At 35.0% G+C, this 23,054-nt stretch overlaps 1 protein-coding gene across 1 annotated transcript; it reads right to left on the bottom strand.

Moving 5' to 3' along the window:
- Window positions 1-1,506: 1,506 nt before the first annotated feature.
- MS3_00005890 (uncharacterized protein) lies at window positions 1,507-22,810 on the bottom strand. The gene is made up of 4 exons (XM_051213985.1): window positions 22,213-22,810; window positions 12,641-12,796; window positions 6,289-6,405; window positions 1,507-2,240 (listed from the first exon to the last, which is right to left on the bottom strand). The coding sequence occupies exons 1-4, from the start codon at window positions 22,321-22,323 to the stop codon at window positions 2,049-2,051; spliced, it is 576 nt and encodes a 191-aa protein (XP_051070006.1). The 5' UTR covers window positions 22,324-22,810; the 3' UTR covers window positions 1,507-2,048.
- Between the last annotated feature and the right edge of the window lie 244 nt (window positions 22,811-23,054).

The raw sequence follows: 23,054 nt of genomic DNA, 5'->3' as shown, positions 1-23,054 counted from the left end.
TCCGAACCTATGACCTATCAGTTTCACACACGAACGCTTAACCTCTAGACCACTGAGCTGGCTGGCATCCAGCCTGTCTAACATTAACCAATCCACGAATTTGAGCCACTGTCCACCATTGTCATCAGTGATTTACTATCTCACAACAGAGCCGGTTGAACTCCACTGGTCACTACTTCTCACCAGAACTCCAGGAAATACCTCTTGAAGCCAATCACTAGTGAACATATGATGACTATTATCAGAAAGGGGTTTTGTGAATAATTTTAGTAATTTAATAGTTGAGTTCATGAGTCAATTAACTAGAGAAAACCAGGCTGGTTTTCGACCTGGACGTGGTTGTATAGACCACATATTCACACTACGTCAGGTTCTAGAACACAGACACATTCAGACGCCCCACAATGGTAGTATTTCTCGACCTTAAAGCAGCATTTGACTCTGTCGATCGTGAGGTTCTATGGCAGTGTTTGTCACTGAAAGGAGTACCAAAGAAGTACATTAACCTTATACAGGCTCTCTACTCGAACACAACTGGTAGAGTGAGAGCTTATGGCGAACTGTCATCAGAATTGATCACCTCAAGTGATGTTCGTCAGGGCTGTCCACTCTCCCCATTCTTGTTCAACTTTATCATTGACGTACTTTTAGAGATAACACTCTCCTCATCTAAATTTCCAGGGGTTGAACTTCTACCGGGAGGTTCACTTGTTGACTTAGAATATGCAGATGACATAGTTTTATTTGGTGAAGACGCTGACAAAATGCAGAGTCTTCTGACCACTCTAAGCAACAATGCAAGCATGTTCGGGATGCGATTCTCTCCCTCGAAATGCAAAATGTTGCTTCAGGATTGGGTTACATCGACACCCGAACTAGTGATAGGGAGTGAAGTAGTTGAGTGTGTCGACCGCTTCACTTATCTTGGAAGTCTCATCAGCCCTTATGGTTTTGTGTGTGACGAAATCTCAGCACGGATACAGAAGGCTCGACTAGCTTTTGCCAACTTGCGTCATTTATGAAATAGGCGAGATATACGTCTACCAACCAAAGGATGGGTTTATTGTGCAGCAGTTCGTTCCGTCCTACTTTATGGCAGTGAAACATGGCCGGTAAGAGTAGAGGATATCCGTAGGTTACCAGTATTTGATCATAGGTGTCTTCGAAACATTGCTCGTATATCATGGGACCATCGAGTAAACAACGCAGTTGTTAGGAAACGGGTACTAGGTAAGGATGGCAAATCAATTGATGACGTAGTGAAACTTCATCCGTTGAAATGGCTGGGACACGTGTTACGTATGCCCAACGACCGACTGCCTCGACGTGCTATGTTTTATGATGCAGGAGTAGGTTGGAAGAAAGCTAGGGGCGGCCAAACCAAAACATGACACAAATCCATGAAGTCACTGACAAGTGGACTGAGTCATGTTGGTAGGTGTAGACTACCTGGTTGGGGACCGCGAGATGATAGCAACCGATGGTTAGAGACCCTGAATGACATGGCTCAAAATCGTTTGGAATGGCGCAGGTGCATCCACTCTTTGTGTCCTCCCGAATTTTGATCTTCTTATTCCTCCTTGTCTCTTTTTTTATTTTCTCTTTCCAAATTTATTTCACCAAATTATACTCCTTGAATGACGTCTCCAAAACCTAATCTTTCCGATTACTGCTTATACTCTTATTACCTCTACCACTACGGTATTTGAATCGACAACTGCATCTCTGTGCTAATGTGGTGTGGCAACTCGAACTGATGCACGTACGTATGACTGATTCAATAGTTATGTATATATTACTCTACTATTTATAATTCGTATTGTTTAAGACTTGTTTACTTGTTCAACGGCTTTATTCCTAAAGAGAGAACCATTTAAATACTTGTTATGGTTTATTATTTCCAATAAGATGTATTTTAACAAGAAAAATTATTCAATTTAAATAGACAACTCGTGTAATATTTTGTAGAATGATATATATTACTCAAAAGTATTATTAGTAGTAAGTATATATGTCATTACTTAAATTCCATGTATAATATATTAAATCTACTGTTTTTGACCATCATTCTGAGCAAGTAATCGATATAAATGTTCATCACTCAAACATCCCTGAATAAATTCTTCTTTTGTCAATACACTATCTGAATTAATATCCATTTTGGTGAAAATTGTTCTTGTTCGTTCTGCTGGTGTTTTACTATTCTCTTCGTCAATATCACCAACCATTAAGTGAATAGCCTGGAGAAAAATTTATTGTCGAGAAATGAAAATGAGAATGTTAGAAAATTAAATTGATAAATTAGAGATGGATACTTTTTGAATAGTGATGTTTTCTATTGATGAGTCTTCCTTTGCAGAGCGTCTAGGATTACTGCCTGTCCCAAGCTTGGATGAGGTAAGAGGATTGGGCATAGGATTAGTAACACTCAAACCTCGTAAAAAATCTTGTTGCAAAAAAGCTGGACAGAGATAAGTGATCAAACACACTGATGGGTCGAGTACAGTAAACTTCAGTTTTCCAAGATGTATGGTACCTAAATACTGAACTGTATGTCAGATGAAACTGTTGAGCTAGCTATTCCGAGTAATGAACTATTCACCTAGCCAAGATTACCGTTCATATCTGTATGTCTGATCCAATGCAGATATATATATATATATATATATATATATACAAAATTACGTTTTTTCGCCTCTTTTGATGTTCTTTCATTTTCCCATCCCTTAGTTCAGTTAGGCGTTTGCAACGTGCTTATTCTCTGAAATGTACCGCAGTCCATAACATCAAAGACGATCAAAATCTGAAGAGTGTTTTGATTGATTTACTAAATTAACACCACAGTACCTATATATTAGTTTCATATACTATTTGATTGGGTATTTACTCATTAACAGATCTTCCTACATTATCTGTCTTCTTTCATTAATTTTGTACTGCTCAGTGCATTGAATTTGTACATAAGTAGGTTACACAGCGGATCAAATCACTTGAATTAGTATAATTTACAAAGATAATGTTGAATACATTTAAAATTAGGTTTAAATTTCTGAAGAAATCACAAGTCCCCCTTCATATATACCACAAAGAAAATCTATATATACATAGAGTAAATAAACGAAATGAAGTTTTCAAAAGAGAAGAGCATTCTTTCACAATAGTGAATAATATGTGTGAATATTTGGTAGCATCATCGATGAACACAGTGGATGTAATGAAGATTTGAAGGAGCGGATCGGTAAAGCAAGAACAGCATATCTAAAACTGAAGAACATCTGGAACTTCAAAACAACTGTCAACCAACACCAAGGTCAGAATTTTCAATATAAATGTCAAGACAGTTCAACTGTATGGGGTGAAAACGTGGAAAACTACAAAAGCCATCATCGAGAAGATAAAAGTGCTTATTGACAGTTGTCTGCGCAAAACACCTCAGATCCATTAGCCGGACACTATCAACAACAACCTACTGTGGGAGAGAAAAAACCAGATTGCAGAGGAGGAAGAAATCAGGAAGAAGCACTGGAGGTGGATAGGACACAGATTGAGGAAAGCACCCAACTTCATAACAAGGTAAGCTCCCACATGGAATCCTCAAGGTCGAAGGAAAAGAGGAAGATCAAAGAATAGATAACGTTAAGAAGTGGAGACAGATATGATAAGAATGAACAACAATTGGATGGAACTAGAAAGGAAGTCCCGCGACAGAGTGTGTTGAAGAATACTGGAAGTCAGCCTATGTCCCATTGAGAGTAACAGGCATAAGTAAGTAAATAAGTATGCGTGCACATTCAAAGTTACAGGCTTTTAATTTAGTCATGTTTTACAGATGTTTTGTGACATGGCTTTTGTAATTTTCTTTGTGTGCATAAATTTTAATGAACCTGATTCTTCGATAAATAACTGTCTCACACCCGACACGGTTGTACTTCACTGGTCACGGATTTTCACTAGAACTCCGAGAATTACATCTCGAAACTAATCACTAATGAACACATAATAATTATCAGTATAGGTTTGTATAGATTATTGTTATTTGAACACATAAATATTGGTACAAAAGAGCACCGAATGCATATGCACCACAAAATTCACATGATTTGTGTCTGTGGTCTGTGATACTACCAGGTTGCGCAGACTAAAGCAGGTTAGATGGTTAAATTTTAATTGAGATCATGAACTGATCCATGTTAGATCACCAGTGAAAAACTGAGAGTTCTAGACAGCCATTTCATTTTAGTATGAGACTAATTCCTATCAAGATAAGATTTGATCATTTATCCTTTGCCGAACTATCTATTCCACTTGACCCATTTATTCAAATAACTAACCTTAGTTCTGTTCATTTCTCTCACTATTCAAAGGAAAAAAATCTACAGTTGAGATCATGAGTCAATTGAAGCTAGACCAATATGGAAAACCTGGAAGCATTGGACGGCCAACTCGTCCTATTGCGAGACCCCTCAGCAGTGCGCACCCACGACCCCACCTCGTGGGATTCGAGCCCAGGACCTATCAGTCTCGCGCCAGGCGCTCCACCAACTAGATCATTGAGCTGCTAGGCACCCAACGGTGTTAATGTCTAACTTCAACTAGTCCACGAAATTGAGCGACACATCCATCATTGTCATCAGTGAGTTAATATAGAACGAAACGGCCGTTCAGTGCTTCCAGGTTTTCCATGGTGGTCTAGCTTCAATTGACTCATGATCTCAACTGTTGAAATTACTACAATTTCCACAAAACCCCTTCTGAAAAAAAAACTACTTACATAATCGAATTTCAACTTGCTTCCTTCACATTACGAATTACACAGTTTGTTTTTGTTTGTTGGGTTTTTTTGTTTTGTTTTGTACCCGATTGAATGTATATAAATATGCTAAATGACTAAAAATGACATAATATTGACGTAATCAGATCAATTTTGACTTTGATTTAACCAAATATTGTTCCCTTTTTTTTGTATTTTTTCAATTATACAATTTGAACTTGTGGTAATTAGATTCGGTGATTTGTTTATTTGTTACTATGGTAATAGTTTATATTACATCATAAAATGTCAGAAATTCAATTTGCCTTTCATTGGGATATATATATATATATATATATATATATATATATATATGATTAGTTTATTATTAAGAATTTGGGTTAGTTTCTATCTTAGATATTGAGATTTTATCAGTAATGGGGTTGTGGAGATTATTACTATATTTTTGATTAAAATCATGAACTGATTGATGTTAAATCACTATTGAAAACTTGGAAGCACTGGATAGCCATTTCGATCCCACTGGGTTTGAATCCCGCGAGCGAGATCGTGGATGCGCACTGTCATGGCGCAGTCCCACAATAGGATAAAAACGGTCATTTAATGTTTCCAGGTTTTTAATTGAGATTTTAGCTGAGTAGATGTATGTCAAAGTCTATTACATCAATTTGTTTGGTTGTCAGGGGGAAATTATTAAAACTTTATTCAATCAAGCAAAATAATGAGATAACAAATGATAAAACTATCTTGACTGCTTATTTAGATATCTGGGTTACTTGTTTCTACCATCTACATATTTCAAAAAAGATTTTCTATTTTCTTGTTTGTTTTAACACATCATTATGCCTATTAGTCGGATAACCTATTCAGGTACGTTTATGAAAAGTTTACGATCTTTCACTGTACATGTTACAAAAGAGCCCAATCACAGACATCATGGTCACTGGCATTATGCATTGAAAAGAATCAATATTATTCAACTATCGATTCCTGAACTTTTAACATCTAACTGACGATCACTTAATATTTATCGTCAATATAGATCAAGAAATAAGAAGAGGAAACTTGTTGTCATTATCTTTAATAGTTATCTCTTTTCTTATCAGTTTGTTTGTTAACCTGTAGTTATGAGTATCAGAAGGACGTTTTTGGATATTATAGCAATTTTAATAGTTGAGATCATGAATCAACTGAAGTTAGACTGCCATGAAAAACCTAAAACTACCAGGTAACCATTTCGTCCTAGTGTAGGACTCATCAGTAGTGCGCATAATTGATTTTACTAACGTATATTTATTCAATACTACTAGCTTTTCACTAGTTGAAATCATGAGTCAATTACAGCTAGACCACTATGTAAAACCTGAAACCATTAGATGACCGTTTCGTCCTATTGTTTGACTCTTCAGCAGTTCGCTTTGTCAAATTAATAGTAGTCATAAGTAATATCAGTGAATAGTAGAAAAGGAAACCATCATCAACTTTATTATCTATATAAATATAAATAAAGAACCTACTTTAATAATTTGTGTCATTTCATATTCTTCAATTGTTCCATTTCTATCAATATCATATAATTGAAAAGCCAATTCAAGTTTCTCCTCTGGACTACCTGATTGAGTAATACTAATAGCCTGTATTATTTATTTTTTTGAATAGAAAAACACAAACAAAATGATTTATACTATTGATAAGATAATTAAGTAATATATAATGAACCTAGATACAATCATATTTTCTCATAACAATTATAGATGTTTATCTTTATATCTATGGTTGAATTGATTCATATAAATCTCTTTTGTACTAAAATATAATAAGGAATTCTTAATAGATATTCAATCAATAAATGATTCTTGTTTCAACAAAGTGGTTTTGTAGAGATTGGTTAAATTTGTAAATGGGATTAGACCTCCTGTAGGATTGAGATGTATTCACATTCGATTGATCACCACCTAGTGATCAATCGAATGTGAATACATCTCAATCCTACAGGAGGTCGGTCGCGTCCCGGATAGCCCAGTGGTAACGTGTCTGACTGTGAAGTTAAGTGACACGGGATTGGATCCGTCAGGGAGCACCAGATCCCTCAGCATTACCGGCACACCTTGCTGACGAATGCCAAAGTGCACGAAACCCAGGTCCAGGATTTCCTGCTGACTACCTCCAACTACCATTCTACTATGATTTATGGGCGTCATTTGAGCAGCACCAAAGTGACCTTGAGAGTGTCTACCTAATAACTAGAAGCAAATGAGGATTGTAAGCTAGTGTGAGGAATTAGAATTATGATTTACAGTTGATGGTTAAGTTAAGGAATTAGATTTGGTGTTTTCATCACGAATTGACACAAACTATAATACCAAAACCTTATTTAGCCAAATGGATAAGTAAATTTCGTGTTGAAATCCGAAACCTCTTATCTTGTATCTGATTGGTTCGTCCATAAATTAAGGTCTCACTGTAGATGGTATTTGTTAAAGGTTGATATGAGTTTAGATACTAATGAAATCCACTGAATACAGTTTATATGTTTTGATCAAGTGTTGGACTGCCTAGCACTGTTCACCTACTACCTTCCATCATGATTAGTTTGTTCTATGAATAATCTGTACATGCATTGTTTATTCGCTCCCATATATATATATATATATATATATATATATATATATTATGAGTAAGGCGAATAATATAAAAATAATGGTTCTTTTACATCAACTGCGAACTATAACTAATTATAAATGCTGTAACTACTCTAATGTAAACAAAAGCTTATTCCATATTATATGAAAGCTTTTACACCTCATTATGATGAGGTTATCTTTATTTATTACCATAATTAATGTTGTGTTTATGCTATAACTGTGACGGCAGCAGATTAGAGAACAGCATATTATCGATCGGACCAAAGACGCGCAAACACGTAAGAACGGCCTAGGGTTCTGATTGGTCCCGCTTTCCTGTCTAGCCCAGCCAGTTGAGTCCAGTACGCAAGTCTCAGCCTCGGAGATATGAATCATTATATTTCAAACATTTTCTGTTTATATACCAATCAAGCAGACCACAGCGTATATAGCCTCTGCCAGGGATGTCCTACTCACTACCTCCTCGTGGCGGGGGTGTTGTTTACAAAAATGAGAGGACGAAAAGCGAATGTCTGGCGCTTTAACGGGCCGGTGGACACGGGAAGTTGGAAAACCCTGATTTTAAACCAATGGTGCACATGGTCTCCAGTATCCTGAAGGAACAAATGGCGTATGAACTAATCGTTGGTCATCGGTTACCATTGGACTGCATCTTCTGACGTTGCTCCACTGCCTTGTGGATCAGACTTTCAGGTCGAAGGCTTCGGGTGTGTCCCACTAAGAAGACCACCTGCTTTGGTTAGGGCATCCTGGCAGTATCACATCCCTTACACATATCAAATAAGATTTGTGTGGCGCATATGTATCTGGTGCTCCCGTGTATCAATATTTAAATGTTCAAATAAATAAATAATTTACTAAAAACTTAAATACACTTTACAAATCCATTTCATAAACGATGAAGTTTGAGATAATTGATTGTCTTTTGTTTTTATAAATGAAGTTACATATTGATTGTAATCATTGGTTTCATTGATATATGTCTACATTAGATGTACTTTAATATATAAATCTTTTATATCCCTATATATATATCATTAAGTGCTAGCCATATTGAATTTTCTGTCATTGTACGTTTTTAGTGAAGTACTGAACATGATGGCGCCCAACTATATTTGAACATGTTATCATGTTTGTTTTTATCTAGTTCAATGTTAACACTTTAAAATCAATACAATTACATTCATATTTTGATGGGAAAATTTGTATCATATATAGAATTGATGATTAGGATTTCTACTCAAAAACTTCCTAGATGATTTATAGGTGAGATTTTTAATTTATGGATAACATTTGTATGAAGCCAAACTGATCTTGAAAGTGTTCACCTGATAACTAGGACTAAATGAGGGTTATAATTTACGGTTGATGATCAAGGTTAAAAATTAGATTTAGGGTTTTCATCATGAACTGACATTGTTCGCTGCATCGATGCATACTGCTCCTCTGAAAATGCATTGAATGGTCTAGCCACCTGTAAGTGTATCTCATTCCACAAGTAGTATTATAGGAACTTTAAATATTTGGCCATTTTTATTAGTGCATTCCATAAGTAAAACTACCTACTCGCTATCGCTTTATGTTAACACCGTCCCTAGCAAGTTTAACTAGTTTGAATAACATAAACAGTATATCACCGGGTCACATGACACATGCATTTTGGTAGACCTGATTGACATATTTTGGTAATTACTGCTCTGTTGTTCCATGCTCTCTGTTTTCGTTTTAATTTCTCTAGTTGTAGATAATTATCATTAATTCGATCTGGCACACGAAATGACCTTAATATAACACTGTTCATAAATCAACAGGCTGTCCATTTAAGAAATATTAAAAATTCCCGGCTGATGCATTGGATCGCTGTAATACATGTACTACTTAAACAACTACTGAACTAGTATACTTAAAACTATGTCATATCATATGTTTGTTCTGTATATCTAGTGTTACTATTTATATCAATTTGATCATGTCTGTAAACTGGCGTGAATTCTGTAATTATTATTTTCAGAATATATAAATTATTATTATTATGCCAAAACTCTATGGATGAGTGAATTTCGCGCCAAAATCCAAGATCTAATATCATATACCTGATTGGCTCGTTCATAAATGATAGTTTCACCGATTTATGATATACATTTGAACAGGTAACTTAGTAGCAACAGAACGAAGCCCAAACATTGACCTTCTAGAACGAAGTAGATATCTTTTAAAAAAACACAATAACTTTTGAAATCTCAAAGAAATGCTTGTTTTTCTTCTTAGCTTTCTGGTTGTCATTTAATTCGTGGAAGAGCAAATTCTATATTATCAGAATGAGTTTTGTGGAGATTTTAGGAAATTTCACAGGTTGAAATCATGAGTCAATTGAAGCTAGACCACCATGGAAAACCTGGAAGCACTGGACAGCCGTTTCGTCCTAGTATGGGACTACCCAGCAGTGTGCATCCATGATCCCACCCCCCGCGGGACTCGAACCTAGGACCTACTGGCTTCGTGCGCGAGCACCTAACCATTAGACCACTGAGCCGGCATCCAACGGTGTTAATGTTTAACTTCAACCAATCCACGAAGTTGCGCCACCGTACACCATTGTCATCAGTGAGTTGATATCTCACAACAGACCTGGTTGAACTCCACTGGTGACGGCTTTTCACTAGAACTCCAGAAGGTTCTCCTGAAGTCAGTCACTAGTGAGCAGTTGATTATTATCTGAATTAGTTTTGAGGAGATTTTAGGAAATTTCACAGGTTGAAATCATGGATGCGCACTGCTGAGGAGTCCTATACTAGGACGAAACGGCCGTCCATCGCTTCCAGGTTTTCCATGGTGGTCTAGCTTCAATTGACTCATGATTTCAACCTGTGAAATTCTATATTGTTTGATGTGTAAGCGAGAATGATAATGATCGGTTGTCTGCTTAATCAGACATGTAGATAGTCTGACAGGTGCGTCAGATGAGTTATATATTCCCTTATCCTTATTATCATTATTACTCACTTATTATTGATTGTTCATTGTTGTTGGATTGTGTCGGGTTGTTGGTGTGAAAATATATTTACATTATTCTTCTTTAATTTTAAGTAGTTATTAAATATGTCAGGACGGTCTACGGGTAAACTCGAGGAAGCTGTAAGAAGCTGAGAAAGAGCTGAAGATATTCTATCTAATCATCTTTTGAAAGAATATTCTAGAATCTCTACGTATAGCCTCCCGATTGGACAATGCTAATAACCCCCTCTGTGAGGATTGGATAAATATAATGATGATTTCGTTTTTACTAAAAACTATAAATACTTGATAGTTTTGTACTATAATTGATACTGTCTAGAATAACATTCCTTTCACTTGTCTTCTGTCTTCTCATTTGTGAATTGGAAGGGTTCTAGCGTTCAAGTGTTCAAGTTATACGCGTCATATCAGAATATAAGCTCTAGATATAACAAAATAACCCCCTTAGTGATTTAATATACATTGGAATCTTAACATAAGTTTAGAAAGTTTTTTGGTTTTTACTGATTCCTGCTATTTTTAGTACAAACTAGTTGTATGAATACCAGCCAGGGGAGTATGTAGATAATATATTGGGTAGACTATTGAAACTATTAATTCTACTCATTTAGTAACATACCATAGAATCTTTTTTACAATCAGTGATACTACTATTTGTTATATCTTAGCCCGACCGTTGTTGCTACCTTGACGTGGTGGTCGGGCTTGCCTATCGTGATGAACCGATCGAGCTATACTGGCAAAAACAACCGTTCCTGAAGGTCCTACCATGTCAGACAGGTCGGTTGAAGAGCGGTAAGACTAAAAGCAACAAATTCAAAGTCTGAAGGCGAAGTCGTACTGCTGACTGTACAGAGGTGTGACGGCAGTAAGTTGTTTCCTTCAGACAACCAAGCATAGCAGCAATGCTGCCTTTCCACAAGAAGGGGTGAGGTTGGAAAAGGTCGACCCTAACAATGCACATCTCGCCATATCCCACAGATATCCGTCTCCGGCGGTTAGGTCTCAACAAGTACGGAGCTAACACAAAAATCAGTTACATAAAGGTCGTATGTGACCGATCTCAAGCAGTTGTCCCTTGGACACTGCGGTCACGCTCTCAGATCACTAAGACTGACTGACTGATTAGATCTAAGCGAAGATTAAATTACGAGTAACTTCTAAGACCTTTTAATGGACTAATATTATCTATATATTCCTATTGTATAACTGCCCAGTAACCAGATTATGTATATTCATATTTCTCTTATTATAAGCTTCATTTTGACCTATAGACTATTTCAATGATACGACTTACTATTTTTAAGTTATACACAGTTTAGTAATTACAGTCTCCCACATTTACAGCCATTTTCTGACTTGATCTTGTATAAATGTTATTTCCTATTTGATGGTATGATGTAGTCTGTTTGGCTGGTATATAAACCAAGAATATATGAAATAAATTATTCGAATAGTGGAAGCTAATATTGGTGTTCTCAACTCAACTGGACGGGCTAGGCAAGCAAAGGACTAATAAGGACGCTAGGCTGGTCAGACCGATCGAGCCTCGTTAGTTTGGCACAGCACAAAAGTGAATAAGTCGTAATTCAATTGGTGAATAAATTATGGGATAACTAGACAAACTTAAAGTTACAATACTATTCTAATATGCATGTTGATCATTTCAACTTCACTGATATTTTGTAACATTTCTGGTCAGTGTACATGTTTTCTGATTTCTTATATTGTTTCTGACTGACTTATTGACTAATCTAATTCACCTAGTCAGTATACAGATTTTAACAATAATAAACACTTGAAGATAGTTATTGCATTAAAATGATATAAGTTTGTAAAATCGTTGAAAGTCATTAAGTACCAGACACTTGCTTTTTTTTTTGACGGAGTTTTGTTCACTGAGTTGGATGGTTTGATTGTGGAACTTTCATCGTTCTTCTGAACAACATCATATGTATAAACTTCACGTAAAAGTGAATTGTTCGAATTTCTCCACATATGATTCACAACTTGTTTTGTACACCTCTACCTGAATTCTGTGTTGATGATATAGTTCAGAAGAATGATAAAAAGCTCCATGACGAAACCATCCAGTTCAGAGACGAAAGAAATTTCATCAAAATCATTCATCTAAGCGACAAATCTTCTCCATTTACTTCTTTCTACTTTAATATTCAGATATTAGAATCTAATTTATTAATCTACTTACTGTTAAAAATTCATTGAAATCAATACTTCCACTAGCATCTTGATCAAATGTACGAAATAAATGTTCATAGAATAATCTAGCTTTACCATCTGGAAAAAATTGTGTATACATACTAAGAAATGTTGAACGATTCAATAGACCTGAAGGACAATCTTTCTGTAAAATAAATTGAAAAAGAAATAATAATTTAATATATAATTAAAGAGACAGAGAGAGAAAATGTGTATAAATTTAAATAATACAATTTCGAGTTCCGGAAGTGAACATCAACTCTGAGATTCAGGTACGTCTAGCTGAAGAGTCCTGAATAGGATGAAACGTACATCCTGGATTCCATTGCTAGTCATTATCCATCTTTGTTTATAATGCTTGTGATTTAAGGCAATAAGCACAGTATGCACATATATCAATAAGAGACTGATCAGCTTTAGTCATAAACATCAATGAAAAGATTTATGTAAAACAATACAAAGTGAATTTAAACTTCACCCCATTGCACAACCAAGTTGTTATCAGGACTTAGTGGCTAATTAGACAGTGTGATGGCGTTTGAAGCGAACAGTACTGGGCTAGAGTTCTGGATTGAACATCAACTCTGGGATTCAGGTACATCCAGATGATAAGTTCCGAATAGGATGAAACGCGCATCCTGTATTCCACTGCTAGTCATTATCCATCTTTGTTTATAATGCTTGTGATTTAAGGCAATATCGAGGCAATCCGTACGGTATGCACATATGTCAATAAGAGACTGATCAATTTTAGTCCTAAACATCAACGGGAAGATTCAAGTAAAACAACACCAAGTGAATTTAAAACCATTTAGAGATAATTTTAGAAAAAAATGGACTCATTTCTACTTAATTTGAGAGTTTTCTATCAACCGTATCAAAAGAGGGTTATAAACCAGTGTGAAGCATTAGAATTACGATTTACAGTTGATGATTAGAGTTAGGAATTAGATTTCGGGTTTTCACCACGAACTGACATCAGCTATAATACCAAAAACTTTATTTAACCAAATGGATATGTGAATTTCGCGCCAAAATCTATGACCTATTATCTTATACCTGATTGGTTCGTCCATAAATTATAGTCACAATTGATTGATCACTGGGTGGTGATCAATGTCATGCGTGTCTAGTCCTTATTAGTACAGATCGAATGCTATCGATCATGTTGCAATGTGGTCGGTCGCGGCTCGGATAGCTCAGTGGTAACGTCTCTGACTGTGAAGCTGGGTGACACGAGATCGAATCCGCCAGGGAGCACCAGTTCCCTCAAGATTACAGGCACACCTCGCTAACGAGTGCAAAGTAGCATGAAAACCCCGGTCCAGGATTTCCTGTCGACTACCTCCAACCACCATATAAATTATAGTTTCATCGAATCAACAAGTAGATACCTGCTACAAATAAATCACAGGGAACTATTTAAGGTAGACAAAATACTATTTGATGAATTTTACACTAAAAATGTACAAATAAATTTATCAACTATACACTTTTCATATGTTTGATGAGGATAACTGATCGTCACTATGTTAATTAGTAACCAAGCTAAAATGACTACTGACATGTATTTCTCTAATTTGGTTTGTATTACTTACGTCTGTTAGCCCCCGAAAAATAGCATAGGCTGACTATCAGCATTCTCCATCCAACTCTATCCTGGACAATTCTTTCCGGTTATTATTCATTCTCTTCATGTCTGCTTCCAATTTTTGACTCAGGGTGGTCCTTCCTGTGCCTTCCATTTATCCGTTTCCCTTCAGGATTTCAAGTTAGAGCTTGCTTCGTGATGCAGTTTAATGATTTCCTCAAAGTATGTCTTATCCACTTCCAACGTCTTTTCATAATTTCCTCTTCAGCTGGAAGTTAGTTTGTTCTCTCCCAAAGTAGACCGTTGCTGATGGTATCCGATCAATGGACGTTGAGTATTTTGTGTAGATAATTATTTATAAATACTTTTATCTTTTTGATGATAGTTGTGGTAGTTCACTAAATTTCAGCACCAACAAGTAGAACTGTCTGGACGTTTGTATAAAAAATTGTGAATTTTCAGTTGGTTGATAGTTGTTTTGAGTTCCATATGTTCGTCAACTCTAAGAATGCGGCCCTTACTTTGCTAATCTCTGACTTTACATCTATATAAGATCCTTCTTGTTCATCGATGATGCTTTCCAGGTACGTGAACATTTCCAGCTCTTCCAGAGCTTCTCTGTAAAGTGTGATTGTTTTGGTGTTCTCTGTGTTGTATTTGAGGATTTAGCTTTTTCCCTTGTGTATGTTGAGGCCTATTGATGCAGAGGTTTCTGGTACACTGGTTGTCTTCAGCTGCATTTGTTGGCGTGTACAAGACAGAAGAGATAGGTCATCTGCAAAGTTCAAATCGTCTAGTTGCATCCAAACTGTCCATTGTATTCGGTGCTTTGGAAGTCTTCATAATCCAGTTGGTTACCAGAAGAAAAAGGAAGGACGATGTACTCAATTTTGATAGATATACTTTAGATACGTGATGGATGGCGATGTTACCGCATAGTTCTGACCAAACCCTTGAGTTTGAATCACATTTAGAAACTATCAAAGCAGCTGATTAAAAGTTAGGTAAAGTTATGTTCTCTGAGCTAGATGGCTTGGTCGTGGAGAGTAAGGAGACTTACCTGACTCCGGTTCTCACTTGGAATGTGTCTGTTAACTGTCATGCATGCACGACTCTGCAGTATAGTCCATCGCATGAATTCCCGATGATGTTGAAAATTTTCTCAGGCACTCCATAATGTCAAAGAAAGTTCCATAACATTCACTTATCCACGCTGTCAAACGCCTCATAATCAATGAAGTTGATTTATAGTGACGAGTTTCATTCATTTATATATAATACTCGGACTTTATTGTGAAATTTTATTATGCATCTTTTATTAATTAACTTTCCTGTAGCTGGTTGGATATAAGATAACAAGAATAAGATGTCAATTGAATTGAAGTGAAGACTATAAGAACATATCCAAACTTTGATCAATATTTGAATATGGTCATTGGCTAAGTATTTGTTCAAGGAGATCATTTATCAAACGACTTTAAATCAAACTCATTTCCATTTATCAATAAGGCGATTTATGAAGATTATAGTATTTTCACAGTTGAAATCACGATTCGATCTATGATAGACCACCATCGAAAAGCTGGAAGCACTACAAGACTCTTTCATTCTAGTATGGGACTCCTGGTGATTTCAACTATGAAATTTTCACAAATCACCATATTATTAAGAATCATGTTCTGAATATTAACTAGCTTCAAGATGGAACTCCTGGAGTTCTAATGAGAAGCCATGACTAGTGTAACCCAATCCGTGTCGGTTATAAGACCTTTCAGTACCGTTGGATACCAGCTTAGTGACTTAGAGATTAAGTATTTGCGCACGAAGCTCCGAAGCTCCCTAGTTCAAATTCCGCTTTCAGAATCATCGATTCCTACTGCTGAGTAATTTCAAACTATGACGAACTAGTCGTTCAGTTCTTCCAAGTTTTCAATAATGTTCTACCTTAGATCAACTCTTGATTTTCAATGAAATTATTTATAATATTCACTAAGTGTTTTACTATCCGATACTTTTGGCTTTTTTACTTTTTCGATTCGATTAACATTTGAATTCATGTGTCCAGAGTTATTTGGCATTGTCGATTACTAACAATTCAATAAAGTATAACCGTATATATATTGAATAAGAATTGAAAAAACAACAACAACAACAATATACCAATGGTAATAAAAATCTCTAATGTAAACTAATATTTTAATAGAGAATACTTAAGTAATAAAATGAATAGGAATGTTGGATGAAACCCCTAGATACAAAACACTCTAATGAACATTGTGAATATTAGATTATTACGTCATAATAGTAAACTATTTATCCTAACTAACATTAATACATAATGAAAAATTATAAACAAATAAGTGAATGTTTCAGTTTGCAAGAAAAAAACAAACAATAAAGATCACTTAATTCTATCATAATAAAATGTTCAAATAATTATTAATGTAAAGCAATTAGCCCATATTATAAATATACAGATAGACAGATGTGTGGATAGATAGATAGATAGATAGATAGATAGATAGATAGATAGATAGATGTGTGGAAAGATAGATAGATAGATAGATAGATAGATAGATAGATAGATAGATAGATAGATAGATAGATAGATAGATAGATAGATAGATAGCTCCCGAAATGGCCTGGTAAGGACGAGAGTGGGGAATGTCCGCACTCCATCTCGAAGTGTTCTGACATGGCCATGAGTATATAGCTTCTGCGAGGGAAGTCCTACTCACTGCCTTCTCATGGTGGGGGTGTTGTTTACGAAAATGAGAGGACGAAAAGCGAATCTTCGGCGCTTTAACCGGATTCCAAACCAATGGTGCATATGGGCTCCAGTACCCTGCGGGAACAAATGGCGTATGAACCAATTGTTGGTCACCGACTTCCATGGGAATGCATCTCCTTACGATGCTCCACTGCCTTGTGGATCAGACCTTCAGGTCAAAGGCACGGAGTATGGCTTCCTAAGTAAACCACCTGCTTTGGTTTGGGCACCCGGGCATTATCCCAGCCCTCACACATATCGAATGAGATCTGTGTGGCGCATATGTATTTGGTGCCTCCTTGTACCAATATCTATGCGTTAGCATAACTAATAATAGATAGATAGATAAATCGGTTGGTAGGTAGGTAAAATTCAGAGGCAATGAATGAAGGATAGTTAGACTTTGAAATGCCATAAAATGTTAGGTAGAGTAGAATTTTGGTTCATTGTACATCTCATTACCGGTAGCATTTTATTCTAATTCTAGAAAATTAAAAAAATCAATTAATTTAGAGTCTAGTAGAAGCACCTACTAATCAACTACATGATACTCTCTATACCCTGTATAGTGGAAAATAACTCGTTAAAACAATATATATATTTTAACTTCTCAAATGAATCATTATTAACTGTCCTCTTCTATTGATACATTCAAGGTTGCATTTGATTAGTCTCTCTTCGTTTATGATTGCCTTCTATGGGATAGTTATGTATGTGAATATTGCATGTAGTTATAAATTGACGAGTGTTAATTAGGACGAAATTCACCCCTTTGACTTCATTGCTAGCTATTATTTAAGAATATGAATTGGAATTAGTCTCATATTATGAAGTGATATCAATTGAATTACCATTGAATATATCAGAGATTTATATTCACCTTATATTCATCTTAATTTCAAGATGACAATTTCCATAGCTCTAAATGACTAGTTGTAAATAACAAGCTCAATCATGTTAGAAGTACATCAGTCTTCGTTTATGATGTCCAGTAATATATAATGGGCTATCTATAATGGGATATAAAAAGTCATTACCTTCTGACTTAATGGTCTTGAGGTTCCAAGAAATGTCAAAGTTTGTTTAATGATCCTCAGCTTAGATTGATGCATGCGTAAATCAGATCCTACACTAATAATGACTGAATGAGTATTAAAGAGTAATCCATCAATAATGTAAGCATTTCATAAAATTGTTCAGTAATTTTTTTAAGGAGTTTTAAGGTCGTGGATGGGTACTATTGAGGAGCCCAACACTGGGACAGTGATTACTGTTTTACACTAGTTGTCGATCCAAGATCATTCCGTAATAAGAAATATGAAACATAAGAGTTAACTTGAAGTGAACCATAAAAAAGGTGAATTGACTGTTATAGGGAGATTTTCACTTTTTTTGTCTTACAGGAACAGATAATACGCCTCTGAACTAAGGAATACTTCAAGTCTATTGAATTATTTTCATCTATTTGATTACCGAATCTTTATACGGGTGCTTTCATAGATTTCATACATCAAGTTTAACATATTCTTGTGAAAAATATCAGTGCTACTTATAATGAATAAGATTAGGATTTAAACGTAAGAAATTGTGGATTATCTTCCTGAATTCATTCATAAAGTATTTAATACTAGTTTATTGAAGTTTTTTATAATTGTAAGTAATCGATACTCATCAGTGTGGTTCGCTTAAAATCCTGAAAGTACTGGGTTCTAGTCCCACGTACGAAACCGTGGATGAGCACTGTTGAGGAGTCACATTCTATGACGAAATGGCCATCGCATGCTTCCACTGTTCCAATGGTGGTCTAACATTGATCCATTCATGATACCAATCTTATATCTATTATTTGAATAAATTGTATTCTAATTCAACTACATTATGATAAGCAATGGTCAAATCATTCACTAAATCATTATCTCTAATTAGTACTTCGAAGAAGTACATCGAAATATCTGATGTATAAGTGATTTCCTTTCAAACAGCCGGATACCATCAACAACAGCCTACAGTGGAAGAGAACAAACCAGCTTTTAATTGAAGAGGAAATTAGAAAAAGACGTTGAAAGTGAACAGGACACAAATTGAAGGAATTATCAAACTGTATTACGAGGCAAGCGCTAACTTGGAATCCTGAAGGGAAATGGAAGAGAAGAAGGCCAATGAACACACTTCGTCAAGAATTGTTGGCAGACATGAGAAGGATGAATAGCAAATGGAAACGACTATCCAGGACAGAGTTGGATAGAGAATCCTGGTGAGCGGCTTAAGCTCCCCCATGAGGGTTAACAGGCGTAAGTAAATAAATTATTTCCATTTAAACAGATACAAATGCATTTTACTAATGAATAAAAGTTACTTATTCATTATTATTATTCGAAATAATATGGAAAATCTTCTCAATCAACTTCTATCCTTTACTTTTACTATCTACCTAGGCATGTATTAAGTCTATGAACAAAATGAAAAACATGTCAATATATTCTTAATTGTAATTATCAGTTGTCTAAATTTCGAAATATTTTCATCAGTAGAACAGTTCATCGGTAGAACATTTCATCAGTAGAACAGCTCATCAGTAGAACAGTCCATCGGTAGAGCAGTTCATCGGTAGGACAGTTCATCAGTAGGACAGTTCATCAGTAGAGCATTTCATCAGTAAGACAGTTCATCGGTAGAACGGTTCATCACTTTCTTTTAACATTTATCATAATTAACCATTAAAATCTGAAGATTCTTATTTAAATGATGAAATAAATTCACTACAGAATACAAATAAATAAGAAAAGGAATTGAGAAAAAATATCTATCTGGACAGAATATTTTGTGATTGTCAGTCATGATTAACACAGAGCCTGAGATGAATGTTTATTAGCTTAGATAGTCATGTGGTGTATGCTACTGATGTCGATAGATATAAGTAGTATGTATCATCAATCAAAAGTGTATTGTCTGGTTACAGAAGGTTAAGAAGATCGAAGAAAAGAAAATGAGAACAAAGAATGATTGATGTGGAGACAACGAAGTATGAGACGATTGATTGGCATTTTTCAGAATGAACAATCAAGTTTGAGGTAGTTGATTAACAGTTTGCAAATGAATTAATTACTGTATAGTTCTCAGATTCTACTAACTCATTCTGTAATTTTGTATTCATAATACGTTCGATTGTCCCCACTACATCCATACCACATAAGAATGAAGAAGTAAAATTTACAAGTTTAACTGAAGAAAGGTCTACATCACTGTAATATCAGTTATACTGAGATTATGATTCGAATTGAAGGTATAGATGAAGAAATATTTAAACTCCAGATCTAGGGGTAAATGACATATGAATATATCTGAGCTATTGAACCAGTTTCTGAGTCAAGTTACTTATTTTCTTCAAATACTGGTTATGATTAATCATGACGATTCTGAGCATATAGTCTGTCTCCACCAATAAATTTGATTTCAACAGTCATGAATGCAACATCTTGGTTAGATTGAGTTTAGCTCCATTTCAACTTATTTCTCTTTGAGCATGCGTCATATGTTGGGACAGGAGGTGGCTGAACATATGCAATTCACAATCTAGTTACTACAGTTAGGGATGATTCAGAAACTTCATCATTCAATTTACCATTTTCTCCTAATAATCTACGTTTATCCTCAGTAATGCTCACCTAGTTATTCTAGGATACACGAGGATTTCCTCAATAATACCGATAATCGAACAATGGTATCCCACATATGTACTCTTATAGGCTTTGAATTGAATCTATGACTAACTTCAGTTACATTATATTTGTATTGTTGGTAGATGCAGACTACTTGGTTGCAGTCCACGTGACTATCGTAACCAATGGTTGGAGATTCTTGGTGACATAGTTCAGAATCGATCACTCTATGTCTTTTCTTAAATCTTCTTTCTACGAACTAATTCTTTCTTCCTGTACTATATGCTTATATGCAATCAAACGACGATCAAGAACCTAATAAAATTTTGATAGATGCTGATTATTCTAGTGGTCGTCTATCTACTAATCAGATTTTCAAGAAATTCGGTGAAAATGTTTCAGAAGAACCAAACTTTTATGACCTCATATCAAGCATCGTTGATCCTCACCATTTAATCACTTTTAATAAATTCTCTGTTCCATGTGACAAATATGTTTTAAATAAAGTCAAATTAAATGTAGCTTGAGAATATGAGGATCTAACACTGTTTCATGGAGGAGGATAAACCCGGAAAATTTAAAGTCCGGATCTTCAAAAAGGGGGGGTGTTATATCCCGATGAAAATAATGAATGGTAACTTTTGGGATCCATTTATAGACTAATACTATGCGCATATTTTTATTGTATAATTGTTATGTAACTAAACTATTCATATTCATGTCCCTGTTATTATGAGTTTTATTTTGACCCATAAACTATTATTATACGTCTTACCATTCATGATGGTCCACCAGGGTGCTTGGTACCTGTGTGGTTGCGCCACAGGATTGAGCTGTACTATTCAGATTGTAGCGTTACAGCCTGTACGGTGTCTGGTTCCCCTGCTAAACGGGGTTGAGCTGTACTGTCTGAGTTTCTACGTGAAAGTCTGGATGGTGTCTGGTTCTCCTGAAAACCAATGTAAAATTACCCTGGCTCACAAGGGTATATTATATAAATTGCGATGCTACCATTCATGAGTTATGGCCTGTCTATCAATTACTTTTGGCCAAACATTGTATAAATGTTATTTTCTATTTTATGGTACGTTGTGGTCCATTTGGTTTGTATATAAATCCCGTATGTTTGAAATAAATGATTCATATTGCAGAGGCTGAGATTAGTGTTCTGAACTCAACTGGCTGGGCTAGATAGGAAGCGAAACCAATCAGGACTCTAAACTGCTCGCACGTGTTTCATGTGTCACCAGTTCGGTTGATAATTCGCTGCTCTCTGATTGATGGTATCGTTGTGTTACCTAATATACAGGGCACACAGGTTGACAAGTTATAACATATTACACCATTGAGTTAACTACTTCTATGAATCCAGTGTTCATCTCTATTGTGCTAATGAGCTATAGCAACTTGGACCGATACATATACGTGCTTGGTCCTACATGGTAACTGACTGATTTTACACTAATAATAGTATAAAACATCTGATAGATAGATACATAGATAGATACAGATATATAAAATGAATGAAATAAACAACTTACAATGAATCCTTTATACCATTTTTTAATTTGTCCTTCGGTAAAATGTGTTTTCGCTGAAAGTTTTTTTAATTCTGTTTTATTAATTCGTTTATTTGAATGAATACCACCCATTTGTTTTATATTTAAGAATATAGTTTAATACATATAAAGTATGATATAATACTTTCCCAAAAATAATCACTTTCTTCTTTGTTTTCTTTCTTTTTTTTCTTGTTTTTGTTCTCTTTTCTTCTTGTTTTTGTTTTCTTCGTTTTTTTTGGTTTTTAATTTCTTTAAATCAATTTACAATCGTTTCTGTTGAATAAAATTGTCTAATAATCCATTGAAACATTGATCACCAGAGATAATACACTTTGAATACCATTACTACTATGACAACAACAACAACAACAACAACTAAGACTACGACTAGTAATACGACTTCTACTACTATCACTACTACTGTTATCACAAATGTTATAAGAAGTAAGTAGTATATTTAATTGTAATGATCAAATTAAAAAGATATTCTCTTCGATGAATTTTGGTTGTTTTTTCGCAAATACTTTTGGATAGGTTAGAATACAAGGTCAATTGTGCACGTATATATATATATATATATATATATATATATATATATATATATATATATATATATATATATATATATATATATATACAATATTTATATTCGTTCATGACTATTCTATAACCAATGTGAATGAGACATAAGGGATTTATGTATCCTGATAGGTTATTTTCCTATTTTAGACGCCAGGTCAGTTGTATAATGTACAATATACCTATGATTGAATTCAATATTTTCAAACCTACGCTATATATATATATATAAGTTGTACCTA

The sequence above is a fragment of the Schistosoma haematobium genome, chromosome 3 (assembly GCF_000699445.3).
Source record: "Schistosoma haematobium chromosome 3, whole genome shotgun sequence".
NCBI lineage: Eukaryota > Metazoa > Platyhelminthes > Trematoda > Strigeidida > Schistosomatidae > Schistosoma > Schistosoma haematobium.
The sequence above is the reverse complement of the archived record's forward strand: the minus strand, read 5'-3'. Positions and strand labels throughout refer to the sequence as shown.